Below are 27492 nucleotides of genomic sequence, written 5' to 3'. Positions count from 1 at the left end.
AGCGTGAGGTCCCCAACAGATGCTTGTTCTGCTCCCTGCAGCCCCATCTGAACTCCTCAAGAGCCATGTTAGACTCTGAATAAAGAGAGCATTTTCTACTCTGATAAAATTATAATAGGGAAATTCTCAGTTCCCTTAGCTTTATATTAATACTGGTGAGATTTCTGGACTGGCACAACTGTTTTCCCCCCAATACATGGTTATAAATATTTCAGCATTCATAATCAGCAATTATTTAAATGTGGAAAGAAACTCTGCCAGGTTCCAAGCTCAGGGCTGTGAGCCAAGCCCTATCAGTGACCCTCTGCATACAACTCCCACCAACACTGCAAGGAACTCAGTGTACAAGTCAAGGAGAGCCTGGTAGCAGCATCAGCTCAGAGTGTGGATCTGTTCCTGTGCATTGGTGAACATGTTCTTGTAGATTTCAATGAGCTAAAGTGGACTAAGTTTAATTTATTGATTATTATTATGGGGCAAGATTCTGTCTTAGCATAGTAAATCTGCAGTAACTCGGCAGAATTATTATTCTTTATTTTATGTATTACAGCAGCTCCTGGAAATGCCAATGAAACAGACCTAGCCTACTGCCCACTGAGTGCATAGTGTTACAGCCCCCCTAACTATGGACTTCTGCGAGGAGAAGGCTGGACTGAAGGCATTTGCCAACTAAACGAAGGTTTATTTCCAGTGTCATTCTGTATCCATCCAGGATACCAAGATGTTAGAGGTAATTAAACTGTTTGGGTTCCATGCAGAGGTTTCACTGAGTTGATGCTCACCCGTGAGGGGCTAACAAACGCAGTTCGAATTAGTTGACAATGGGAGGGGATTTGCACAGAGTCACTAGGTCACCGCACACGGTGTTCTGGGTTTATCTTTCAGCATTTGACAATAACCTTAACATCGAAACCAGAGCAGAGAGCTTCGTTTCTTTTACTAAAGAAATGTCCAAAAATATTACAAGAGAAAAACAGAATTCAGGTTTTGGCAGGAAAGAGGAGGAGAAAACGATTTGCAACTATTTTGTTGTAAAATGCATTTATTTGTAATTGTTATTTTGCAAAGGCTCTTCCATGTATCCTGTGTTCTTTAAAAAAAAAAAAATTACTTGAATAGGAAAGTCATTCCTTTCTCTTCAGCTATCTTCTCAGGGAGGGGAGGAAATCCAGCCGCTGTTGACTTGCATGTCAACAGATCCAGAATTTTACTCCAGATTTTTAGTCATAGGGTATTAGTTTTCATACTTTTAAAAGGCCCCTCAAGTTTAGTGGGCGATCTGTTTTAACATGGAGTGGCTGTGGGTGGCAAAGCGTATTTACATGAAAGATATTTATCCTTGATTGTAATTTGTCATTTTTTTTTACAGGTGCCTGGGGGTCAGATAGGCACATTTCATAACTCAAAATAAATACATTAATTAATTTAATTTAATGAATTTGAAATTGTGAGAGGGGCTGCTTTTGCCAAATGAAGAGAGATGAGCATTCTTTGATCTTACTGCTGACAGAAAATCTCTTTGATCTGATGGACAATAGATTATAAATTGATTCCTTTATTTGCATGTAAAGAAGCAATTGACCAAATTTAGGGCTTGACTGGGCTCTCACTGCAGTCAATGGAAGTTTTGCCATCAACTTCAACCAGAGCAGTCTTAGACTATGGAGACAAATCATTTAGAAACACATTATCCACTTGGCTCTTCCAGACCTTGGGGGAGCAGACTTTCCAACTGGTAAATGCTAGCACAGACGCCCAGGGTCTACATTAGTGTTTACAGTCTGTGGTAAACCCAGGACAAACAGCTACAAAAGGGGGGTAGTAATTAGTCCCAGGGGATTAAAAGTCCCCTCCCTATCCACTGAGGAGAGAGAACCAGGGGGCAATAAGGTTCAGCCGGAAAAGGGGGTGCTAGGGAACCAATTAGGTTCAGCTGACTCCAACTACTTGGGACCTTTTTAAACCCTCCCCTGGGTGGTAGCAGGGGGAGAGTGAGGGAGTGAGAGGAGCAGGGAAGTGGCCCGTTGGCTGTTTGCAGCAAGACACCAGACCTTCCCAGTAGGGAGGCTGCACTCGCTCCCCAGAAGGGAAGGAAAACAAGCCCAAGGGACTGACTGAGGAGAGGAGTCGCAGGACCTAGGGAGGTGGTAGAATCTCCTTCCTTAGAGGTTTTTAAGGTCAGGCTTGACAAAGCCCTGGCTGGGATGATTTAACTGGGAATTGGTCCTGCTTCGAGCAGGGGGTTGGACTAGATGACCTTCAGGGGTCCCTTCCAACCCTGATATTCTATGATTCTATGACCCTATGCCTCCTATAAGGATTCGCCTTGCCCCAAACCCGAGTCTCCAAGGCTAAAAATGACTGAGCCTACTGAGGCGAACAAGGTATTTTGCCACAAGTCCTGTAACATGGATTAATTGGCAATCAGTTAGCACATGCTACAAGGCAATGGAAAGCTCTCGACTAGACACGGTCGTATTGCCTTCAGTGGGAGTTGGACCAGGCCCTAGCTAGAGAAACAGAATTGGATAGTTAGGGAAGATTATTTCATTTATTTAAAATAGATATTTAAGATCTTTGACTCTCACATTAAAAAAAGCTTAAAGATCCCAGAAATGTAGCACTGGAAGGGACCCTGAGAAGACATCTGGTCCATCCCCCCTGCTGAGGTGGGTCCAAATAAACCTACACTATCCCTGACAGTTGTTTGTCTAATCTGTGCTTAAACACCTCCAGTGCCATATAACCTCCAATCTTATAGCAAACCTTATGAAAAACTTACTGGAAATGCAAATGTAACCCACTGATGAGTGTGTGACAGGTCCCCACCTGTGTTGGTCCAGGGAGGACATGAGTTGCAGCTTGGGTGGCAGCACGACATTACCTCTGGAGGCCCCTGGTTCCGTCCCTGGCGTGTGATGGACAAAACGGCACTGTCACACAAATCTTTCTTTATGATTATACTTGATGGACTTAGCAACTTGCCACCATCACTGGTTATCCAGCTAAGATCTGGGATAAGGCAGATTGAACATAATGTGCTTGATTCACCCGTTACACCAGTTTAACAAAGAAGGAACTTCGCTAGTTTTACATCTGCCCCATTCCAGATACTGTCGTGTCCCCCCCTTATCGTCCCAGTTCCTCCTCTTTCTCCCAGAATTTCCACGGAGTAACACCATCAGGAAACTGGAGTAACAGAGTCACAGATGCAGCCCTGGAGTGGTAACTTCTCCAAAGCTCTATTTCTTCGCTGTTCTTTGGATTTTTTTCAAAAGCACATAAAACGACTGAATGATATGTGCCCCTCGAGTAGCTACCTCCATATCCTACATTTTAACTGTGTGCTTAATTAACTATTGTTTCCCCCCTTGCCCTGCACACCCCTCTGTTGATATGGCAAATGAGTAATTTCAAAGGAGGAAGAAGAGAAACTGCTAAATTGAGGGAAGTCGGTAGCTAGAATAAACCAGATTAGCCAATTCACTTCTGTGCTATTTGCAGCCACTGTGGGAAGGCAGAGGAACTGTGGTCTTGCTTGTGCTTTGAATAAAGATCAGAATAGATTACAGCTGTGGGCCTACGAACATGCCTGTGCACCGCTGACTCACATGTCAACAGTCTCCTTCGCAAGGTGTCACGGAGTGAGGAAAAAGGAGGCTCTCCTACATTTAGGGGAAGCTGGTAGCCAGGATGTGTCTGACTTTCCGGTTCTCCTGTGCACTATTTTGCCACTGATCTGGGGAGTGAAGCTCTGGCTCGCAATTTAAATAAGGAGCTCTTTAAACTCCAGCTGTGGGTACACAAGCAGGCAATCTACAGTCAATGCATGAAACTTTCCCAGGTCCGTATTTTAAGTTGCTTCTTGAGGAAGAAAAGTACAGCATTTGCATAGTATGTATACTTCTACACCAAACAACTTCAGGAGATTCTGCTACTTCAACAGCTTTACCTTCAAGCAAACCCTCAATAGCTCTGGCCCCATGACAGAGAAAATGCTTTCAAAACTGGCTTGTCACATGATAGTCCTCCAATGTAATGTCAAAAATATCATGGCCAATATAGTAACTTTAACTCTGCCTTCAGAATAATGGCTGTTAATTAGCTAGGCAGCCCTGTGTTAATACCAGTATCTGTCCAATCTTTTCAGCTTCTTCCACAAGCAAATTTCAGGGTTTTTTTTCTAATTCATAATCTGGGCCCTTGAGCCCCCACTGTCTGAGGTTTTAGATAGGAGGAAAATGTGTTGTGCGCCTAGTAAGGAATGCATGACAGTCTAGGCTAAAAATCAGAATACAGGGCTGCTGTTAGAATATGTCCTTGCAACATGAAATTCTTAATAGCTATTAGCTTTCTATTTGCTATTTTTATTAATGATCAACAGTACTGTTGACAGTACAACTTATTTTCTTATAGAAGTATTAATAAATGTGTCATATTTAAAAGATAATGGACTATAGAGGAAGTAGAGGTTACATACTGTCGCTATAAACACGATCTCAATGGGGTTATTGAATCAGTTCACCCCATTTGGGTCCTCTTTCCCCAAATAGTTGAGTTAGTCCAATTACAGATAGAAAGCCAACCATTTCTCTCAATTCTTTTACTCCCATCAATCACATTTCAAGACCCTGGCCTTTTGTTTTACAGCCACAACGCTTCAACACAATGAGGAAGGTTCCAGATTAACCACGTCCCATTGTGAAGGCTGATAGTTGGCAGAAAAAGAGGCTGCCAAATTTGTCTTCAGGCCCTTTAGCGAAGCAGACGGTTAAACCGACCCAATGCATCCGTTACTCATACAGGTAAGCACTTCCTCACACAAGCAACCCACTGACCTTGGTGAGCCAACGTCTGCTCTGCGAGACACTGACTTTGTTGGTCAGATAAAATGTAACCTGCACCACTCTAGCATGGCCCAGAATAGTAAGCCAAAACAGAACTACTTTTTGTTTCTAAGGCCAAAACAAGTATCCAAGTGTTGGCCGCCCTGATCGCTACACCTTCTCTTTTCTTTGTATTAGGTTACGTGGCACAAGCCGAGTGTACCTGCCAAAGGAAGAGGGAGAAGGTGTCACCTTCACACGTGGCCCACCTTGTAGAAAAAATTCCTGCTGCCAAGAGGACAGACAGGCTACATACTCCAATAGGGACATAATGACACTCCACAGTCAGTCACTGGGAAGAGTTTGCTTTGAGGACAGCTTGTGTGCAGTAAATGATTAACCAACTGAAGCCATGTCCTTAGCTGACAAGATCATCAAAATCATTCCCAGGGACTATACAATCGGAATACCTACACCAGCAGCAATGGCCAGGCATTGCTGGAATGAGCAGTCAAGCCATAGTTTTTTATCAGTCACCAAAACTAGGTTATTAGATAACTGTGTCAAGGTAGAGCGACAAATCTTCATGAGCATACCAGGAAAAGAGGAATTCAGAAAGGGGGCTGAGGAAATAACTCAAGCACAAATCCTCAATGGGAAACTCCATCCAAGTAACAGTAGCTCAGAGAGATTAGGCAGATGGCAGAAATGACCTGAATACCTGTCAATCTTCCTTTATTCCAAAAGAATTTTTTTAATAGCCAAAATGCACAGATTAGAAAATTCGCTTAACATGAAAATATAGGGCCAGATTCTCCACAGGAGTCAACAGCCTTGGCTCAGTTGTCTTCAAGGGAGTTTGGCTAATTGACATCAGCTGAGGATCTGACTCATGTAATGCAGAGACACGTAAAAGGAAAGTTGAAAGAGGCTGAACAAATACTGGGTACCTCATTTTAAAAAAATAATCATTCCAGGTTGTTTGTGTGAGGAGGACTGCAATGTACCTTAGCTATGGCAACATCTTATTACAACGTGTCATATTTCTAGTAAAGAAAATCCTTTCAAGTTCAGCATTAAACTCCCCAGACTCAAATATTCATAAAACACGAACTGCACCAAAAGGTCTAACTGAAGTTTAAGAAAAGAGATAGTAACCCAGAATATTAATCTAAGTATTAACAGCTACTGCGCAGACCTGCAAAAAAAGATGTAGTAAACCAGTCTGTGGCAACATATTCCCTTTCCTGAATGCCTATGAAGCAGACCCAGGTTTTTACTGATTCTTACATTTGAATTAAGCATCGCAGCACACACCACTAAAATGGTGCTCTGTCTATTAGTCTATAGACTCAGTAGAACACTTTTATCTCCTTGCCACTTTGATCCATATCTCGTAAATCCTTAGGCCAGAAGCCAGCGTTAGTGAGTGAAACCATGTAAAGAATTTAAAAAAAAAAAAGTCTTGGCAAATTCAAGTTTGTGGGCTGGTGCTGCTTTAAAAGCCTCTTGTGGATTTAAGGCAACTGTTTTTTATGCAGCAGAATTCTTAAGAGAGTCAATTTTTACCTTTACCATATCCGAATTCCCTGCATTATAATCGAATCTGGTACTGCATATAAAGTTCCCTGTCTTATTACAGTTTCTGAATTGAGATCATTCCTTCCATTCAGATCGTGAGATCCTAAAAACATCAAATCAGCAGACTATATATGCTGCATATACACTTCCTGTATTGTTCTAACCCATGAATAGTACTACATCCCCCACAGTACATGGCTAAGAAATGGACAAACAGGAACAAACAAATGCCTTTCTAGCTGGCTGTCTAAAGAGACGAGATGACAAACCTGCTTCGTTTGGTTACTTTGAGCCCTGTCATTAACATTTGCTGTCAAACATGGACAGGCTTTGAACATGTTACTTTCTTCACCAGTAGCACAAGTGGCTTCTCTAACCATCAAGGCTCCAATCAAAGGGCTCAGATGGACCCACCTGAATTTTCACAGCAGAAACAAACGACAGTCATGCAGACACGCCTTCTCCTGCCCGCGTGCGAGGGTTCACATGCACACAGGTGGGCACGTGCCGAGAACCTGCATGCCAGCAACAGATTTCCACACCGCAAGAAGCACGTTGGGTGGGATGTTTGGAAGCACTCAGCGCTGGCCCAGGTTCTGCTCCCACTGACGTCAATGGGAGTTTTACCGTTGACTTCACTGGGGCAGTTAGGCCAGTACAGAGTGACTTCTGGGATTGATGAAAGGGGCCCCAGGGGCCATGCCCACAGTTGCATCCCCAATTTGGAGTGGCATGAGGACCCAATTTCCCTCCAAGGAGCGTCACCAGGGGTCCCTCTGCACCCTAGAGAAGCAGGATGGCAGGAGGTGGTCCCTACTACTTATACCAGGAATTGGGGTTTATCAGCCGGCCAGGCCTGTTCCCTCTTTCGCCCGCCATACACTTAGCCCTCTGCTGGGTGGGTGCTGATGGGGCCTCCCAGGGCAGTTATCACTCCATTGGGATGTATGGGGCATTTCCCTCTCTAAGGAGCTATTGTTTCAGGCTCTCTGCAAACTCAGGCAGATGTCACTGCAAGGGTGACACAAAACATTTTCAAGCATTTCTTCGCAGCCACTAGATCTAGAAAGTTTTATATTTAAAAAGTAAGCTTCGATTCCGACATAGTTCTGACTCCAGGCACTTGGATAAAGTCACAGTTATGTCTGAGACAACCGCAACATCCAAGCACTACCCCCCTAATACTCTAACGGCTTCTCTAACACACTCCATTTCAGCTCAGCCGTGCCCTCCACACACGCCCCAAAGCGCTGAACATCGCACAGCAATGCTCAACCGTACTGTGCACAAAGGGCTCGAAGGCCAGTGATCTGCCCGTTATTTGCAGGGTACAGTGCTGCCATGACAGGGTTACATTCAGCTCAATCTCAGACAATTGAAACAGGTTTGCTAAGGGTTTTTTTTTTAATTCCAATGTCTTTTGGTTGTCAAAAGCACAGCCATTTCTAGAACTTGAATTTCTTTTTTTTTTTTTTTAAAGGGTGCATATTTTCCCCTCCAAATCTCTTCCGGGGGGTGGGAGGGGGGAGAGGGCGAGAAAGAGAGAGAGAGAGAGAGAGAGACAGAGAGAGAGAGGAAAAAAACCTGGTGTCTTTTTAGATGACCTGATTCTAAAGTGACTGTCTATCATCAAATCTAATGCTTAAGCAGCCATCTGTTTTAAAAACCATGGCTTTCTCACTGCACAGGTATCTCGTGACTCATGCAATTAGTGTTTTAATACTTGCCCTTTTCAAACATGCAGATGCAAACTGTTGACAGATTCTCTCTCGATCTAAAAATCTCTCTGATTAGGTCCAGGAAGTCTGGAAGGGTTGGAATGAAATGACAATTTCTCCCCAATGATTATGGATGCTTCTGTCTTCTAGATCTCGGTCACTCTTACCAAGATCCTTACCCAGAACAATTTCTCTTTGCCTCTCTGGACTTGTTTCTCAGAGAGAATACATTAACTTGTCATTCACCTGGCAATGAAACCCACTGATCAATTACAGGAGTTTGTAGACAATTTTTTTAAAGCAAAATTATACCTGTTTGTATCTCTTTGAAAGACTGGACAGCTGGTTCATTGAATGGGCCAATTTGCAGTAGCTGAGTTATCCAGTACACATTTGCATTGTGTGATCAATTAGTCATGAAATTTTCTATTCCCAGCATCTGCACATTTGTATCCACTAATTTATATGCACTAAGGCCCAATCCAGCAAAGAGGCTTTTCAGATGCTTTAAATTTAAGAGTTTGCTTAAGTGCTTTGCTGGATTGGGGTCTGACAACCCAGTGTAAAACTCATATTTTCCTATCCAGCTACAAACATGTTCTGGCCTTCCCCTAGCTGTCGCACGCTGCTGAACTTGTAGCATTAGACCTGTAACATTTGTTGGAGATTTAGGAAAGGCACCACATTGAAGCAACATCGCGACTATCTGAAAAGTGTTCCCTACTATTGCTTTAAGTATCACCTCTGGTTACTATCATGCAAAGAGATGTTTATTGTGCGTGTGGGTCTTTCAGTCAAGAACAGGGGAGAGAACACTTGAAAGAAGAACAGGGAAATGAAATTGTAAAACCCCAACTCAATCACCGTGGGGACTCCGAAGCAGGTATAGCACCCGAAATGCTTCTTTTCTCCAACCAGCTAAATATCAAGCCGGCAGTGTTGCATGATCAGAAAGTATAGTGCAGTATGGATTGCTGTTCTGCTGTGTAAGGGACTTTGGAGACCTTCTCTCCTAAGAAAGGTGTATTTCTGTTCATATAGTCCCTTGAGAATGCTTCTGGTGTAACTTAATAATCCTAGGTTTCAGAGTAGCAGCCGCGTTAGTCTGTATTCGCAAAAAGAAAAGGAGGACTTGTGGCACCTTCGAGACTAACCAATTTATTTGAGCATAAGCTTTCGGGAGCTACAGCTTACTTCATCGGATGCATTCCATAATAAATTGGTTAGTCTCTAAGGTGCCACTAGTACTCCTTTTCTTTTTAATAATCCTGTGTGTTTCAGATGGTCAGTTCCCACTGCATATTAAATTTAACTCACACCATCTGTGAATGACTATTATTTCAGAACACTTCACAACAGAGAGGACAGGTACATCTCAGCTGGGGCACTCAGTATTGGCCCAACTCTGTCCTAGTTTCTGTCATCCGTGTCCACAACTGATTGCTCTGGCAATCATTTGCAGATGCAAAACTTTCTTTTATTGAGAGGTGCATAATTAGATGCTGGGTTGAGGCTCCAAAGAGTGAGTGAAGCATGGGGCTGCGCTGAGGGTTATGTTGCTACCTAATGTGGGGAAAGGACATTAAGAATAGTGCCTTTGAGCAGAGGGACCCCAGAGCTATCTGAAGAGTTTTTTCAAGGATCATTGCATCCGTCAGGGAAACGCAATTACCTCGGCGTGGTACACAACTGAGTCGAGGCAGGAGAACAAAGAGTAACTTCTCCAGCGAGAGCTACAGAGGGAGGTCAGGGAGGCAGAATGTCGTTGTTGGGACTGGAATCAGAGCAGCACTAACTGCTACTAGTGTGGGGTGGGGATATCAGGAGACCTTTAATGACCATACGTAGCCAGAGCATCTCCAATAAGATGGTGTCCCTTCATACTACACTGAGGCAGTGGACAGAGAGAAAAGCCCCACATATTGAGACACCCACACCACTTGCTTTATGGCCGGATTTCCTTCCTGCGGCGTGGTTCCGACTGTGTCCAGCCCTGCCCAGGGCCACGAAGCGGATATGACTCAAACATTTTTCATGGACTACAGGAATGAACCCCTCTGTTAAGAGTGCCCGCTGCTGGGCCTCAGGGCTGTCATACCGCTTGGCACTACAGAGTGACGTGGCTTCCGGCCACAACAGGTGAGATAGTCAAAGTGTGCGCAAGCATCCAGGACAAAATATTTCACAGTGCCACAGCTCAACTAGAGACTGCGATGGGGACCATGGGAATTCACAGAGGGCCTGGTAGGGATACATTAAAGCCCTCCCCAGCCCAAACAAACAACTACCCTGACACTCTGCTAAGAGGTACAAGGGGATTTGTTGAGGCTACCCCCTGGGCAGCTTCCACCCAATTCCCTGACAAGCAGGGATATAAGAACCTATGGGGACAGACTAGCAGAGAAGAAGCAGGTGGACTCAAGAGAAGAAGTAGGAGGTGTCTTTCCTGGGATCTATGAAGGCTGAAGCAGCCACCCCTTATACTGTGTGCCTGGATGAAGCAAGTCCTGGCGCTTGTTTCTCTGGACCGTGACTGAGGCAAAACTTGCTCTCCTAGTGAGAGAAGATACAGCAGAGAGCAGCTCTCTCTCCTTGGGTGACGGTTGCTACTTTTAAACAACACCATGCCTCGTCCATAAGCTAATTCCCCACCCAGCCATGCACCTTCTTTGGCCCAGTCTCCAGCCGTCCTGTCACAGAGTCTCCATCACAAATAACATTTCCATCAACACACAACAGACCCCATCAGACTCGTCTCTGGGACCTTGCCAAGCTACCAAACAAAATGGGGGTACCTAACTTGTTTAGCATACCAAAGGCTAGCGACCACCTGTGAATACTGAAACCGCAGTGGCCACTGACCTATACAAATGCACCTCTCTCTGCCTCAGCCCCATGGTTTTCCTGTCTATATACCTACTGAGTATTGTCTACGTCCTAGTTTGGGGACTCTCTGGGACAGGGCCTGTCTTGGTATAGCTTGTTCGTATAGTAACTAGCACATTGTGGCCCAAACCTTTTTTTTTTTTTTTTGCATCCTGTAGACACTAACGGTAATTAGCGAAACAATCCAACATATTTTTCCCCCTAATAAATTTTATTAAGATCGCCCAAGTGGGTATGATGCAGGCGAGTCCTTCCATTTAAGTACACTATCTATCATGACAAACAGCAGGTCACATGGGTCAAAGAAGGCATTTTAAAGCATCAGTTCTGCATAGGCCAACTCCTGTTGGTGTGAGGAGTGTCAAGGTCAAAGAGGAACCAATGGCATCTAAGGACAGGCCAGAGGCTGAAAGTCGAATTTGCAAAGGACTACCATTCCAACAGAGAGAATTCTGGCACTGCGAATGGCTCCCTTGGCCAACCAATTTCATCAAGAGTAGGCAAGATTCTAAGTGCTTGCCATTTGTGTCGTATTTCGGGCTAGCTAATTTTCACCGTGGCTAAAACTTCCCCAATTTTGGCAAGCCATCTGTCTAGCCTAGGAGTATTGCTGTTTATTAAAACCATGTCAACTACCAGTTATAATTGGGAAACATGTTTAAAGTCACAAACGCTGCTCCTCAAATTCTCTAAAAAGAAAGACCACCGCAGGAACCCAGACCACCAGGGTTTTCTGAAGTGAACCTTCTCTGCAAGGCAAGGGTGCCGAATACACAGGCCAAACTATGCCTGACATTATCCCGGAGAATACCCCGACACAGTAGCCAGCATCATTTGAGTACAGCAAAAGGCTTCTCTGGACTAAGGCTCTAGAAAGATGAGACATTGGGACCATTAAGCATAGCGCCTCATCCTGAATTCCTTGTTCAGGCCAACTCCCACTCCAGCCCTTTGCTTCAATGGGAGTTTTCCCAAAGTAAACAGTAAAGGACTGGGGCCAGAGAATGAGGCAAATGCATGAGATACATCTCTCATTGACAGGCAAGGTTAATGTGTCCATTTACACCAGGGCCACATTTGGTCCCAGATAATTACTATGTATAGTGGGCTGGGGGGGAAAAAACATTTTTCATTCATTGTTTTCTTTAAAAATGCATCCCATTGCTTTTGTAGGGAAGTCTAAATCTGAAAATTTTTCCTCCAGTTCTATTCGTCTTATGGGTAACCCTAAAGCAACTCCACATCTGTTTTTTCCCAAGGACAATCCTGGTTTTTCATATGATATCAAGGGAACTTCTCACAGGAGGCCAGAGACATCCCACTTTATCATTTAGAGTCAATGAAAACATGGCTTGCTGTTTTTTTATATAATTATAAAATGTTTGCTCAGAGTCAAATTTACCCTGTGTTTACCAACAGGGCATGGGTTCAGTGTGATGAACAGTGTTTGGAGTGAAGAGAAAATGAGTGCGGACACTAACTACCCCCTTCTTTTGCTCAGAGGAAACATCAACATTTGTTCAGTATTTCATCACAAATTCATGACATGAAGTTACTGTGAAAACTCATCCACTCCGTGAATTATGTACCGGCTGGTGCTGAGGGAAAAGTTGACAGTAGCAGGATTAATACACTTTTCTTTTTATGTGCACTTTTGTGAGACTACTTCTTGAACCTAAAAAAGTCACCACAAAAGTGTTCCCAATTTTCATTTTGAAATTCTGGTCAGCTTAGGGGGACCCAGTCTGTGAAGCTGGATTCCAGAATCAAATTCACACACAGTTTGGAAGTATTTGAATTATGTGGTTTGGATCAGTTCACTTAAAAGATAGGGTCCAGATGGAAAGTTCTGAACTTCCCCGAAGTTGAAGAGTGTCTATAATTCTGCTTTGGTTCTCTTATTGTTACAGCCATATATTGATTATATTCAAATACAAAGAACAAGACGCTGAAATTAAGGTTATATTTTAAGCAACAAATTTACATTAATTTAAATTCAAAGAAACATTGCGGTTACTGCACACACATATTTACAGGCATGTTTGATATATTACCCGCTAGAGCATATATATTGTGTTAATGATAAAAAGAAAAGGAGTACTTGTGGCACCTTAGAGACTAACCAATTTATTTGAGCATAAGCTTTCATGAGCTACAGCTCACTTCATCAGATGCGTACTGTGGAAACTGCAGAAGACATTATATACACAGAGACCATGAAACAATACCTCCTCCCACCCCACTCTCCTGCTGGTAATAGCTTATCTAAAGTGATCACTCTCCTTACAATGTGTATGATAACCAAGTTGGGCCACTTCCAGCACAAATCCAGGTTTTCTCACCCTCCCCCAACACACACAAACTCACTCTCCTGCTGGTAATAGCCCATCCAAAGTGACCACTCTCTTTACAATGTGTATGAAAATCAAGGTGGGCCATTTCCAGCACAAACCCAGGTTTTCTCACCCCGCGTGTTTTGGGGCGGGGGGGTGAGAATACCTGGATTTGTGCTGGAAATGGCCCACCTTGATTTTCATACACATTGTAAGGAGAATGGTCACTTTGGATGGGCTATTACCAGCAGGAGAGTGAGTTTGTGTGTGTGGTTTTTGGAAGGTGGGGGGGGGAGGGGGAGAAAACCTGGATTTGTGCTGGAAATGGCCCAACTTGATTATCATACACATTGTAAGGAGAGTGATCACTTTAGATAAGCTATTACCAGCAGGAGAGTGGGGTGGGAGAAGGTATTGTTTCATGGTCTCTGTGTATATAATGTCTTCTGCAGTTTCCACAGTATGCATCCGATGAAGTGAGCTGTAGCTCACGAAAGCTTATGCTCAAATAAATTGGTTAGTCTCTAAGGTGCCACAAGTACTCCTTTTCTTTTTGCGAATACAGACTAACACGGCTGTTACTCTGAAACCTGTGTTAATAATGTAAAACAGGTTACAATTAAAGGCCAGATCATTTGCTGAGTAACTTACATTATTCTAATATTTTCATTAAAGTAATATTAAAAAGAGATTCATTGGTTCATTGAGTTCAAGGTGAGAAGGGACTTATCTAGTCTGACCTCTGCATAGCACAAGCCTATAGATTTCCCCCCCAAGATTCCTGCTTCAAACCCCGCAACTTATCGGTGAGCTGGAGCACAACTTTTAGAAAAGACATCCAATTCTTAATGTAAAGACCAAGAGATGAGGAATCCGGTACCTCCCTTAGTGAGTTGTTCCAATGGCTAATTGCCCTCACTGTTAAAAATGTACATCCTATTTCCATTTCTCCTATTTTTTCCTAATTTTTCCTATTTCCATTTTGCTGATTTCAACTTGTACCCTTGCTAGAGAGTAGATTAAAGAGCCCTCTCCAATGAGAAATCTTCTCCCCTCTGTCGATACTTTTAGACCACGATCAAGTCACTTCTCAACATTTCTCTTGGATCAACTAAATAGACTGAGCTCCTTTAGCCTCATTGCAAGGCATGTTTTACAATCTTTCCGGCAGCCAAACCGGCCTCACTCAGTTCAGTGAGCAGTGCCTTGCATTACAGTCCACTATTCATCATTGAGCACCATAGGCTGAGAGTTACCATACCTTAGTAATAGCAAGCTGTAGAAATAAATGTGTACACTACTCATGGGCTTGAAAACGAAATGCTGAGGCCTACTTACCCTTCCTTGACCATCTGCCCAGAGGGTTAGCGAAGCAGGAGGCAGGCTGGTATGAGCCTCCGCCGTCATGCTGTGGCTTCATTTTTATCATTGCTGCATAAGGACTCAAAAGATAATCTTAGGCACTTGCAGGGATTTTACATGTGCCCAGCTCTGAAGTTGTACTGGCTTACCCGTGGCCTACTGGGAAATTTGGGAATGGGCAATTAATAAAGATGTGACAACCCAATGCCAAAATCCAATCAAACTCCAACAAAAAGCATGGTAAAAACTGGCAACCTGAAAGAGAGAGTATTCCTCCTACTTCTCAGTCTTGAAAGTACTTGAAAGTATAGCCCTGTCTTGTGTAAGAAGAGATATGCAGGATCAGGCCCTTTGTTTGCTGTCAATCAGGAAACAGTAGCTACATTCAAGTTGAACAAAAGCCTATTCCAGTATAGTGGGGCCCCAAAAGCGAACTGCCTGAGAACAGGCTCTGCTATTTCCACTGAAGTCAACTGTATTTAGTATTCAGATTACTTATGGCGATGACAGGAAGTAATTCAGACTGAAATGTTCCTTGGAAATAAAATCTATGAGAATAAAAACCTGCAAAGACACAGCAAGTAAGCAGAGGACAGCATGACCATCAGAGTGAGGGAAAGCCCCTCGGGCTAGAGGCCGAGTGGGTGGTGGGATTAGAACATACTAAGGAACACAAGCACAAGGTAGCTGATATTTGGCTGATGAGGACTTATGCCCAAGTACAGCTGGAGACAGAGTACAGAGGAGTTGCTTGACAGCTGAGTGGACAGAAGGTGGTAGAATCAGAGAATCTCAGGGTTGGAAGGGACCTCCGGAGGTCATCTAGTCCAACCCCCTGCTCAAAGCAGGGCCAATCCCCAATTATTGCCCCAGATCCCTAAATGGCCCCCTCAAGGATTGAACTCACAACCCTGGGTTTAGCAGGCCAATGCTCAAATCACGGAGCTATCCCTCCCCCCTTACCAGCATTAGAACAAGCAACCCTTCTCCGTGGATACTGGAGAACTTCCTTCCTTCCCAACAACTGAACCAGATTTGTTGCAGGTTGAAGAAAATAACTGATTTGTAAAAAATCCCTCTGGTTTGTTGTGCTAGTTTCTTTTCCCCTCAAGGTACGTTCACACTGCAGCTTCCCAGCTAAAACCAGCCACATACCTAGGGACAGCACAGGAGATGGTTTGGGCTAGCTGTCCGAATACACACTCAGGCACCGGGACCATACTGAGATGGCTCAGCCCAAGCTGCCTCCTGGGCTATTCCCGGTTACGCTGCTATTTTTAGGGTTAGCTCACGCAGAGCTAGCGTGTCTGTCCACCCGAGCGGAGAAGCACACTCCCAGCTGCAGGGTCGACATATCCTAAGTGACGCTGGGGTTGCACTCTGAATTAGTCCGACCCCTGCATAATGCAAAAAATGAAGTCATTGTAAAAGCAAATACTTACACGAACTTACTATTCAGAGCCAGAAGTGTCTTTTAAAATAGACACCTGCTGCCCTTTAGCGAAAGGCTATTGGCAGCATCCACCTGAATTGTTACCCTAGATGCTAAAACCTTTACCAGTCACAATAATAATACTGTGTAGGGAGAGAAAATTCAAGTACCATTATGTGTTTGATGAACCACAAAGACCCTTGAGAATGTTCATATTAATGAGAACATATCATGTATTCAGTGCAGAGGCTCTGTAGCGTTTAGACTATAATGTACCTTTAAATGGAGACTGTCACACTGTGTCCGAGAAAAGCTACCTGCAATTATTATTTTTATCACCTAATGCGAGAGCTGAAAGAGATTGGGGGGAAGTAGCTCACTCATTTCAGTTTGTCTCCTTTGAGGACTGGGCGGCACACACTGCGTGAGCTGCTCAAAAGCACAAAGGACAGCTGTGTGCGCGGCTCCCTCTGGAAATCGATGGGAGTTAAGAGGCACCAGTCATTAGTGCCTTTGAAAATCCCCTGCACCGTGGGTGCAGTTAGTGTCACTGCGTCCCCCTAGAGTCGGGATTTAAAACGGAGAACAATGCATTTGTCAAAGCACAGTAATTGGCCTAGAGGCCCAAGAGGGTCACCGGCAGGAGCTCCCCTGCTCCTGGGGACTGGTTGGACTACACAGAAGCGGGACCAACTGCATCCTCAACACTATATCCCCTTCTCTCAGATGCCACCAAGCATTCAGGGTCTACCCCCCAGCAGTGCAAAGAGTGGGTATGGGTCTGGAGTGGTAACACCAGCCACCCTCTAGACCCCCAGAGATTGCCTCAATCCCTTCCCCCCAACCACCACCCGTACTCAAGGGGTCCCAGGGACAGCTGCAGCCCGAGGAAATGCCCAGCTATGGAATGTGCTGCAAGGAACCGGAGCTCAGTGCGAAACAGAGCTGGTGCAGAGAAGCAGGGATGCAGAGCACGAGAGCTGGTGATGGGCAGGCAGACCCCACACCAAGGGCTGCAGCAATTCTGTGCCAGGATGAGCGGCCCACTGGTGCTGGCCATTGCACGTAACCCTGTCTGCAACAGTGCAGCCTGCGCAAACAGCAAAGAGACGCCCCCTTCCATGAAGACGAGGGCTCTGTGGGACACCAAGAGGGTGTTCATGTCTACGGTAACTGAATACCCCTAAACCCATCATGACTCGCACATCCTGCCATTGCTTCCCTGTCTCCCCCGAACACACACACCCAGACCCCACTGAGCCCGCATTCCTGCAACTACGATGCCAGTTCGTGGGTCTGCGGAGTCGGTCGGTCTCTTTCCCCCATTAACTCCTCCCCTCCGCCTGCACCTGCCCAGTCAGTCCCGCTACTCTACAATGCGGTCTAAAAATTACCAGCTTGGCCCAGAACAGGAAAACTGGCTTTGATATCACTGTAGGGAACCCACCACCCATTTATTTCTGAGGCTTTTCTCTCAGTTCTGTTGAGGTCGCTATACTGCCCCAGTAGGCAACAGAGACTTGCTTAAGCGTCTTCAGGAACTGGATGTAATGGGAGGGGGAGCCCTTTAGAAACACAGGACAGCCGCCCCTGCAGAGCCCAGCCTCCTACAGCAGTGAAGTTTGGCTATCCCAGTCACTGGGCACCCAGATGGTACAAAGTCCCAGTCATGAGAACACATTTTCAAAGAACAGGCCTCTCCCACATTCCCCTGGTTTTCCCAGGCACCCAAAACTAGCCGGCCAAGCCAACCGTTGAGCCCTTTGAAGCCAATGTCTCAATGGTTTTTTTTTTCTCAACTGGTCCAAGATACAAACTACTCAGTTTACAGGGCCTCCAAGGGTGTTTCAATGAAAGCCAGCCATCTGTTCACTAGGGAATCAAATCCGGGCAAGCCAGCTCCTCCAAGCTTGCTCACAAAAACCGTTCAAGCTCAAGCCCTTGATCAGCAGGCACACAACTCCCATCGCTGCTGACGGCAATAGGGTGCGCAGATCCAGGGCGGCGCGTTTACCGATGAAGAACGAGTCAAAGGTCGCACCTCTGAGCAGACAAGCTGCCAGGAAATATGCGAGGAGAGGGAGAGGAGCTGGATTGAGCTATTTTTCCTCTTCATTTGTTTTCCCACTGACTCTAATTAAACTGGATTTAGCTCAGGAGCCAGGAGAGATTTATTTATTTATTTTGAAGTGCTTCCTTGCTGCCAGGCTTCCTCCCAATTCCCCTAGCTCCGATTCAGAGAGAACACCTTGACCCAATATATGCAGAGCATCAACGGTTTCCTTCTATGGAGATGCAAGCAATGTGCTAATAAGCCACTCAAGAGAGCAGACAGAAAACGCTTTAAATGTCAAGAGGATTGTTTTGGAGTTATCATCTTCTTACTCTGAACGCGGCACAGTTGGCAGGGTAGCTCCCGCATGGGTATAAAAGTGGAGTAGGGTCCATTGAAGACAACAGAGCTGCCACCGCTTACACCCGCTGAGGATACGGCCCCCTCTTTTGCTTGCTTGAAACTTAATGCATTTTAATGATATTTATCAGATATAAACCTTGCTTTTAGTTGCCACCTACATGGAAAGCATTAAACGCCATGTTCCACATGCCCATCTTCCTGTCATATTTTGCCAGATTTTGACACCATTCCAAATATCTTTGCCTTTATTTCCAGTCACAAGATGCTCCAATATGAGAGAGACAAGGTGGGCGAGGGAATCTCTTTTCTTGGACCAAGTTCTGCTGGTGAAAGAGACAACCTTTGGAGCTCCGGACCCCCTTGTCTCTCTCATATCCTGGGACCAAGACAGCTACAACACCACCACCGCGAACTCTAGGATATAAAATTACCAACAGACTAATCCTGCATTACTGACTGAGCTAACTGGCACTCAGCAACACTCCGAACAGTATTTGGGCATCAAGGCTGCAGTATTTGTCTGTAAAAAGAGTACTTCAGTCACTCTTCAGCCACAGGACCCGATCGAAAGCCCTCTGACATTGGCAGGAGCTTCTCCGCTGGCATCAGCGGACTTTGGATCCACCCCCAAAATTCATTCCATCGCAGTTATTTAATGTTTCCCTACAAATCGGTGAACATTTCTATACGTTGACTGTGCTCCCTGGATCATGCACGAAACCTGCGCAATGGAGTGCAAAACCAAGCCGCCCTGTTCCTCTCCATAAAAATCCAGTGCGCCTTTGCTTTGCTCCCCCGTGTAAAATGCTGAAGTGTGTGACCCATTGCATACAGCAGCAGCCTCTGGGACCGCCAAGAAAAGAATCCGTTGGAAAAGTCATTTCTATTCATTTGTGTTGGTTAATGGGCAGGTTGATGGGCCAGAATTATTTCCCGCTCTCCACACTCTCTAAGTGCATTAGCTTACATGCAGAAAATGAAATAGTCTCCCAGCATTAATGAAATCTCAGTGCTAAAATATGCTGGGAGAAGAGGGAACAGCCTTCAAGGGAATCTAAGTGGGTTGAGTTAAGAGTTAAAGTTTTGAAGGATCGGCTGCTCAGTAAATGGTCCTGGAGTTAGCAGTTGCAGAGCACATCAGCTGCTTAGAAATGCACAGCACTGCAGCAGGACATAATACCTTTCCTGTTCTCTGGTGAGACTGCTTTGGTTTCTGTCACACAATATCCAGAATTGTACAGGGTTAAACCATATGATACAATAACCGCATTCAAAGATCTGCATGATGGGGAGCACTGATTCAGAAAACCAGCTCTCTACACGAAACTAGCCATATCATTTGGGGGTTGGGTAATTAAGAGGCTGGCTTTTGAATATAAGAGCTAATAATCAGCTATCTTCCTGAACCTAATTAGTTTTCCTAACAGGGAAAATGCATTAGTGTTGGGGTTCCCACCTCCCTTGAGTTTTTTTTCCTCCTTCCAGCCTCACTTGTTTCACTGGCTTCAGCCAGAGTATTAGGTAAAAGCAGGTTCAGCTATGACATACAGCCATCAATATTGCTAAAGCCAACAGCCATTAATCTCCTTCTCTGGTTAGCTGCAAGCATGCAGCTCAAAAACAAAAACAGCAATGTGGCTGAGAAAAGTTCTTTCTTGACAAGACATGACCACCAGTTTATGTTGAATGGCTGGCTGTATTTTCTATACAGGATACTTAATCAGACCCCCAAACCAAGTTGCCATATGGAATGCAAGGCTCCGTTCTTATTCTTAGATCCACTGATTGATTTTAAATGTGCATCTTTGTAAAACATTAAAAAATATTTTAAAATTAAGCCTATTGGATAAGGCTTTTAGCAGGCATTAAAAAAAAAAACAACAACACCAGGAGCAATCTCTCTAATGTTTAGTGTCAGGAATGCTCACCCTTCCACATTAGTCACTGCAGCAACGGAAAAGGATCATCCTTCACTTACCAAGGGTGCTTCTTGAGAGGGGGACGCTTCCCTGTGTGTATTTAGTACTACAAGATACTGCTTTCCAGCTGGCCATCGCATAGCTTTGGCCCATCTCAACAATACTCTTCTCTCCTCTGCCCCAAGCACCGTGCCTATGCTTTTCAATGTCTCTCTCTTTTCTTCGGGTTTCATTTATAAACATTTTGAGGAATACTACTAGTTACCCAGGCCTGTCGGTGGGGTTTTTTTAGCTCTTTTAATTATAGAAGCTGTTATAAAATTGTGTGTGTGTGTGTCTGTGGAGAGGGATACATATTACATACACATGCCTCTCTTTATATGAAGATACCTGTCTTTACACACACGAACTTGCATTCACCTTCAGCAGCATTTTGACGCCTACAAATTGATGGACATTTACGATTACTAAGGGCCGTGTCTTTCCTGGTCATGGGAAAAGCGCACGGAAGTAACAGAAACATATAAAAAGAGAAAAGATGTGCAAGACACAGGCGAACAATCTGTAGTGAAACATGGAGGAGCATACAGCTGGAGGTCTGACCACAAAATACAGCGAGGAAACCTGTGGAGAGCAGCCTGTGGAACTCACTGTGCATAGCAGAGATATACCTGCTTCTGGGAAAGGAGACTGGGTTGCATTTATGTAATCTGTGGCTGTGAGCCTCTTGGAATTTGCAAATGAGCCTCCCTCCCACCCACACATGCTGTTTTCAGACAGCCACTGTAGGCCTGGTTAAGCGATTGCTACATTTAGATTATAGATCTCACCAAAATGTTTACAGCTGCTCATCTCAAGTTACTTGTGCAAATTGTTACACAGTTGGAATGTTTGTCTCTACTATAACAGGTAGTGATTTTCTGTGCCTCCTTCCATTTTTCCTCCAGGCCACACCCCGCACCTCTGATATTATAATTTCGGCAGTTCATCCAGGTCGTGACATTTCCCTGCTGTAATTCAGTTTGGTGTAATATCATGCAGAAGGTTGTGGTTTGCAGTCAGACTTTCCAGGATAGATCTGTAGTAATTTGCTACACTCTTCATTCTGCAGCCTGCAACGCATGGGAGTACATGACCCCAAGACATAATGGTTCGCAGGGCCTGGAACAATACAAACCATTTATAACAGATCCAAAAGCCTGTCAAATTCTGCATCCTTGGCCTAAAGAGCTTGTAAAATTGACATGAAGAATTTTGTTCTCCCATCTTTAATATATCATTCATCTTTACAGAACACCGTTTCTTCAAGGTATCTAATAACAACTCTGTGCCCATATGAAGCCTTCTCACCTACATATTCTTATACTGCACTGCAACTCTACCGTAGAATAAAAATATGTCACAGTAATGTTCTGAGTACTTACTTTTTATGCTTTAGTAACCATGCATGGCGTTCAGAGAGATATCATTTAAAAAGGGAAAAGAGCATGCAGCTCTTGAGTTTCTCGAGGGTTATTTTGCAGAAAATAAGCTAGCTAAAATTAAGGAGGTGAAATAAATATGAGAAAAGCCCCATTTTTTTCAGGCCTTTTGGATCTTTGTATTACAGTGGTCCAGGGAATAGGGGATTGGGCTAGGAGTCAGGCAGATCTGAAGTGTGTTCCTAGCTGTGCCGCTGACCTGCTGTGTGACCTTGGGCAAGTCACTCCACCTCTTTGAGCCCGTGTCCCTACCCACGCAAAGAGCTTGTATACATGGCATTAAACGGGACTACGCAAACAGGTACCTTCCAGTTCACACTAGAAGGGTCTACACGGGACAGTTCCAGCGCAACACTTCAGGGCGTGCTCCAACTCACACCCCCATAGTCCGCGCTGACGTTAGTCAGTCTTCCAGGCTCACCTGGAATATTATTAATAATTGTATCAGAACTAGTGGATAGAGCACTGGGCTGGGACTCCGGAGCCCTGGGTTGTATTCTTGGCTCTGGCACTGAGCTGCGAGGTAACTGTGGATAAATCACTCCGCATCTCTATGCCTCCATTTCCCCATCAGTAAAATGGGAACACTGAGACTGACCTCCTTTGAAAAGCTCTGAGAGCTACTGATGAAAAGCACTACGCAAGAGCTAGGTATTATTATTACCACTCATAATACTCTGAAGTAACGTTAGTTTAAAACAAATGTATAATCGCATTTATCTTAAGACAGTGAACTACATTCTTCTGGGATCTTGGAATCTGTGTTCACATGGATCGGTGGTTTGCATTTTAAAATACGAAGGGCCAGACACCACTGTTACCAGTCAGTGGTGCTCCAGTGAAGTCCAATGGCATTTCGACCTGTTGAGGAGTTGGCACAAAGACAGGAGATATTAAAAAATGAGAAGGGAAAAGGTAGTAAAATTTCTTTTCCTACTACTTCAGTCAGGTCCATTTTTTGGCATTAATTACTGTCATTATTTATCTATGAGTTTCGTTAAGTGGGAGGGCGTACACAAATGAGGACGTAGTCCCTGCCCCAAGGAGATTACAATTGGGCATGATCCTGCTGTCATTGAAGTCAGTGGAAAAAATCACATTAAACTGCAATGGCTGCAGGACGGGCCGCCCACATTTTCAGGATTCTCGGTGCAATATTGCCACTAGTTTTCCAGTCAAAGAAAAAAGAAAAAAAAACTATGAACAAAAAGATTTCAGGTACAATTTTCAAAGGCACGTATATTTTCAAAAGAGATTTAGGCCCTAAGTTGCCTAAGCGTGCCCATGTCACTTTTGAAAATGGAACCGCGGCAATTTGGAACATTTTACCTTTCCTCCAAATTACTCTGGAAAATCCCACTCTGTATTTCCAACAGCTCCCACTGGAGCTAACAGGAGCTTTATGATGACTGTTTCACTTCAACAGGAGCCGACTTAGGCGGATGCTGAGCACTTTGGAAAGTTACTGTTCCATAATGTTGTGACAGATGTGAGACCTGGTCTTCAAAGGATTACCTTGAACAACGTGCCAGACAAGAATGGACTCTTGGAACAAAACCGTTACATGGTTTTCATGGGGTTATCCAGACTCCAGTTATGCAAAACCCAGCCTTTTGAAGCTACGCCCTGAGGAGTGAGCTATTGTCTGCTGATCACCTCTTACATGAGGATAAGATCAAAGACCTAAGCAGCATAAGGGAAAGACTGAACTATTCATAATTGTTCTGATTCTGAATTTGAAACAGTTAGGAACTTGTCACCAGAGGGAAAACCCAGTTCTGGGTTTTGATGGACAGACACCGACCAGAGCCTGAGGTTGGAGTTGGGGTGATCTCTGGTGAGCTTTTTTTTAGCATGTATGCAGGTTCTTTTATTGTTTTTAATGTTTTCCCTGTAATGCTTTCACCTTAAGAATAAACATGCTTGCCTAGAGAGAGCTGTGTGGTAATTTATAGCTGTAGGCCATTACACTGTTCATAGCCTCTGGAGAGAAAAGGAAAGTGCAGATGCTGGCCTGTACAGGCAGTCTGGCTTGCTGGGAATATTACAGCAGAGGCAGGGAACCGTGCAACTGGAAAACTCCAGTCAGGAGAGAGAGAGAGTCGTGTGCCTCTGCCCAAGAGAGGTGATGGCTGAGGAACTGGAAGCCTAGACTGGTGTCCTTGAGGAAGAAATACATATGCCGTTGCCCTAAATGGGTGTATATATATATATTTTTTTTTAAATGCGGAGGTTGCCAATGAAAAACAAGACTGAGTTTAATGTATCATTTTAAAATATCATATGTTCACTTACAATTGAAAAACCACTGTCTCCCAACATTATGAATATCTGCAGGTCCCTGGTCCATACAGAGACCAAGTATAATGTGCATTACAGAATGACAGTAGATCACATTTAACTCTTATTTACAAAGAAGTCTTAGCCCAGATGTGCAATCCTTTTTTCAGTAACGATTTCAGCAGAATTGTTAGCAACCAACTAAGGGCACGATCTCTTTCATAGATGCCCACGCACAACGTATAAGCCTTAACAAATATTCTACAATGCATTGCAGAAGCTTATGCTCCAAGAAATCCAACAATGTGTGTCCCTGTGTTTGACAGGCGAATGGATGCACTGGTGGCACACAGCGTTTAATGCTTCAGTAATGCAAACGCCAAGGAAAATCCTCATGACCGTTCCTAATATTTTGAATTACATCGGATTTCAAAAAACCTCCAGCCACAAGTTTGCTTGCAGGTGCGTCATGGACACGAATGGCCTGTTGCCTTCGTGTGTGTGCACGTGCCAAAAGCAACGCGTACTAGAAAAATGACAGTGATTCCGTAACATGTACGACCACAATACTCTTGTGAGAATGGGAGGCATGACAGCAATGTCACATCACTGAGCTATGCTGCTTACGTAATGTGGAGCAGGAACTGGAAACACTGGGGCAAGTGAGAGACAGAGGAACACATTTAGCCCTACGCAAGCAAGTGCAACTTCTATTGTAGCTAACAGGGCTGCATCTACTTAGACCAGTAATTAATGTGACCCAGAGCTCCCTCATCCCCAGGCCACCCCTTGGATAATGAAGTAGCATGGGTGTCTCAGAGGTGTGTATTGCGATTATGGGGCGGGTGCAGCACTATGGTACCCTGCTCTTTGGACTTTCCGGCTTTTGTTGTTATGTCACAGCTTTATCGTAGATTATGGCTGCATATCGTATGTACCATGTTCTCCTGCAAACGTGCTGCAGCTACTGTCCATCCAGCATGTGCTTCTCTTCTACTAGGAGGGGGTTTGTTTAGCCTACCTTTCGAAACCATTTGTAATAACCATCTGATGAGCTAAACAAAGTGCTGATTTACATTCTGGACCATGCGTTTGAAGGCACTGAGGCTGCATGGGGAGGGAAATCAGCACAGATTTTGGCCCTGTAATTTCCAAATGCACAACATCAGTGTGGACAAACTACTTGCATTCATCTAATCTGCTCCTCCCGGCTGCAGTTCAAATTCCCGTCCATTTGTACCAATATAAACCTTGCAAAGCCAGCTCTCAAATCGAGGGTCCTCCACCACCCAGAGTAATGCATTATGTTTTTAACAGGTGTGCACCAGTACAAGACAGAGAATTACAGATTGATCTTAGATGAGGTGATTCGCAAGCCACGGTAAAGAAATGTAACATGGCTAATGAGAAGAAATGGTCCAACAGTAACATGTGCCCTGTAAATTGATCCCTATATTGGCCACTCCAGGCTGTGATATGTTACACATTCCGGTAGTCCTGGTTGTCTCTTTTACCGCCCTGCATGATTTCTACAGCAGCCACTCTCTAACATGCACCAATTTGCTTCCCTCTCCATGTCTAACTGGGATATTTGTCTTCTCTGAATCTGCGCTGTGCCAACACGCTGGGTCAGCATTCCCGACACCAGGATGCTGTTGCCAGGGAAGGCATCTGAATGATAGAAATTCACGGCGAAATGCAAAATAAATACATCACAAAATCCTCTCCGGGGAGGGAGCCCCGACCGAAGTGCAGGCTCCTGGCAGTGCTGAGGGGGGGCATGAGCGCAGCTGGCTGAAGGGAGGCGCTGGCTCCCCGCGCTACGCACCCCTTGCAGAGGAGCTCCCAGGACCCCTGGACGAGCCTGGGCTGGACTTGGCCGTGAATTGGGAGCCCCGCAGACCTTGGATCCCCGGGTGGCTGCGGACGCGTGGCTCGTTCGCCAGGGAAAGCTTATTTCTAGCCTCCCCCGTCCCTCCCCAAACGTCGCCTGGGGGCTTTCTCCGCGTTTGCTCTGGCACCGGGGGACCGGGGTGAGTCCCATTCCGGCCTCGCTGTACCCCCGTTCCTGCACCCCAGAGCTGGATGATCCCAACCCCACGGCCAGCCGGCGGAGCACCGCGGCCGTGTGGCGCCCACGAAGAACGGACCCTGGAGGGAGGGGAACGGCAGCGCGCCGCCAAATCGCTCGCTCCCCGCTCCGGAGCGGGGACTCCGTTTCCGTTCACACGGCGGCCCATCGCCGCCGCGCGGCGGGGAACCGGGACAAATGGGTTTACAGCCGATGATCAACGGGTCTCTTAGCTCCCAGCCCAAGCACCCGCTCCCTCCTCTGCCGCACACGCTCCAGGTGGGAAGCGAGGGCTGACAGGACCCTGGACCGAGCCCCCAGACGTGCTGTTTGCAGCGGGGGTCCCCCCTCACCCCACCCCCGGGAAGCCTTGAATCCGCGTCCATTCATCCGCTCCCATCCCCATTTCCCCCAAGCGGTCTCTGGCAGTGGGAACCCGGACTCTCTTCTGATGCCAGTGCTCATGGCAACGGGGGTGCACAGAAAGCAAACTCCCTGCACTTCCCGAGCCGGAAAACCGAGCCCGGGCTCTCCGGAGAAGCGGGAGAGGGAGGTGATGAGCCGGGGGGGGGGTGCATGCCGATGGGGGTGAGGGGGAGGGTATCAGGAGGCAGGAATCCTAAGGGATCCTCTCTCTGCAGACAGCAAGTTTGATCCGGCGCGCCAGGTCGGTCCCGTCCCCCAGCTAACAGCCACGGAGGGGCTCCAGTCTTGCAATGCACAATGACAACCGAGCAATGCCCCCCACCCCAGCCCCATTCTGCACTGGGGAGGGGGGGCGCAAACCCCTGCCTCGGCGGGGGTGAGCCCCACCTCTCCCTCGCCCGCGGCGGAAACTTCCCCCCCCCACCAGGTCAGGCTCGGGGGGCGGCGGGGGGCGGGACTCACCGTACACCCCTTGGCCGGAGATCCCCTCCAGCAGCACCGTCAGCAGCCAGACCAGCCCGTACACTAAATCCATCTTCGCGCCAGCATCCACATCTCCAGCCCCGGGCGGGAAGGAAGCGCGGGACCCGCCGCGGGCCGATGCCCAGCCCAGCGAGCGCCGAGCGGCTGGGCGCCCCGGGACGGGCGGCGGGCGGGGGCTGCCCTCCCTCGCGGCAGCGGCGGGGCCAGCCGGGGGCCGGTCCGCTCCTCGGCCCCGCGGGGTCCGCCCTCCGCCGGCTCCTCTCGCCTCCCCCGAGTCA

At 45.9% G+C, this 27492-nt stretch overlaps 1 protein-coding gene across 2 annotated transcripts in view; it reads right to left on the bottom strand.

The window, feature by feature from the left end:
* The window catches only part of MDGA2 (MAM domain containing glycosylphosphatidylinositol anchor 2), a 662813-nt gene extending 635547 nt beyond the window's left edge, over nt 1–27266 (bottom strand). For both annotated transcript variants that reach the window (XM_077820812.1, XM_077820813.1), the window contains exon 1: nt 27194–27266. In XM_077820812.1, the coding sequence (XP_077676938.1) occupies nt 27194–27266 (73 nt within the window). The remainder of the gene's footprint in view (nt 1–27193) is intronic.
* Nucleotides 27267–27492: the final 226 nt, after the last annotated feature.

This window comes from Eretmochelys imbricata, chromosome 6, assembly GCF_965152235.1.
Source record: "Eretmochelys imbricata isolate rEreImb1 chromosome 6, rEreImb1.hap1, whole genome shotgun sequence".
In the NCBI taxonomy this organism is placed as follows: domain Eukaryota; kingdom Metazoa; phylum Chordata; order Testudines; family Cheloniidae; genus Eretmochelys; species Eretmochelys imbricata.
Note: the sequence above shows the minus strand (reverse complement) of the source record. Positions and strands in the feature narration are given on the sequence as shown.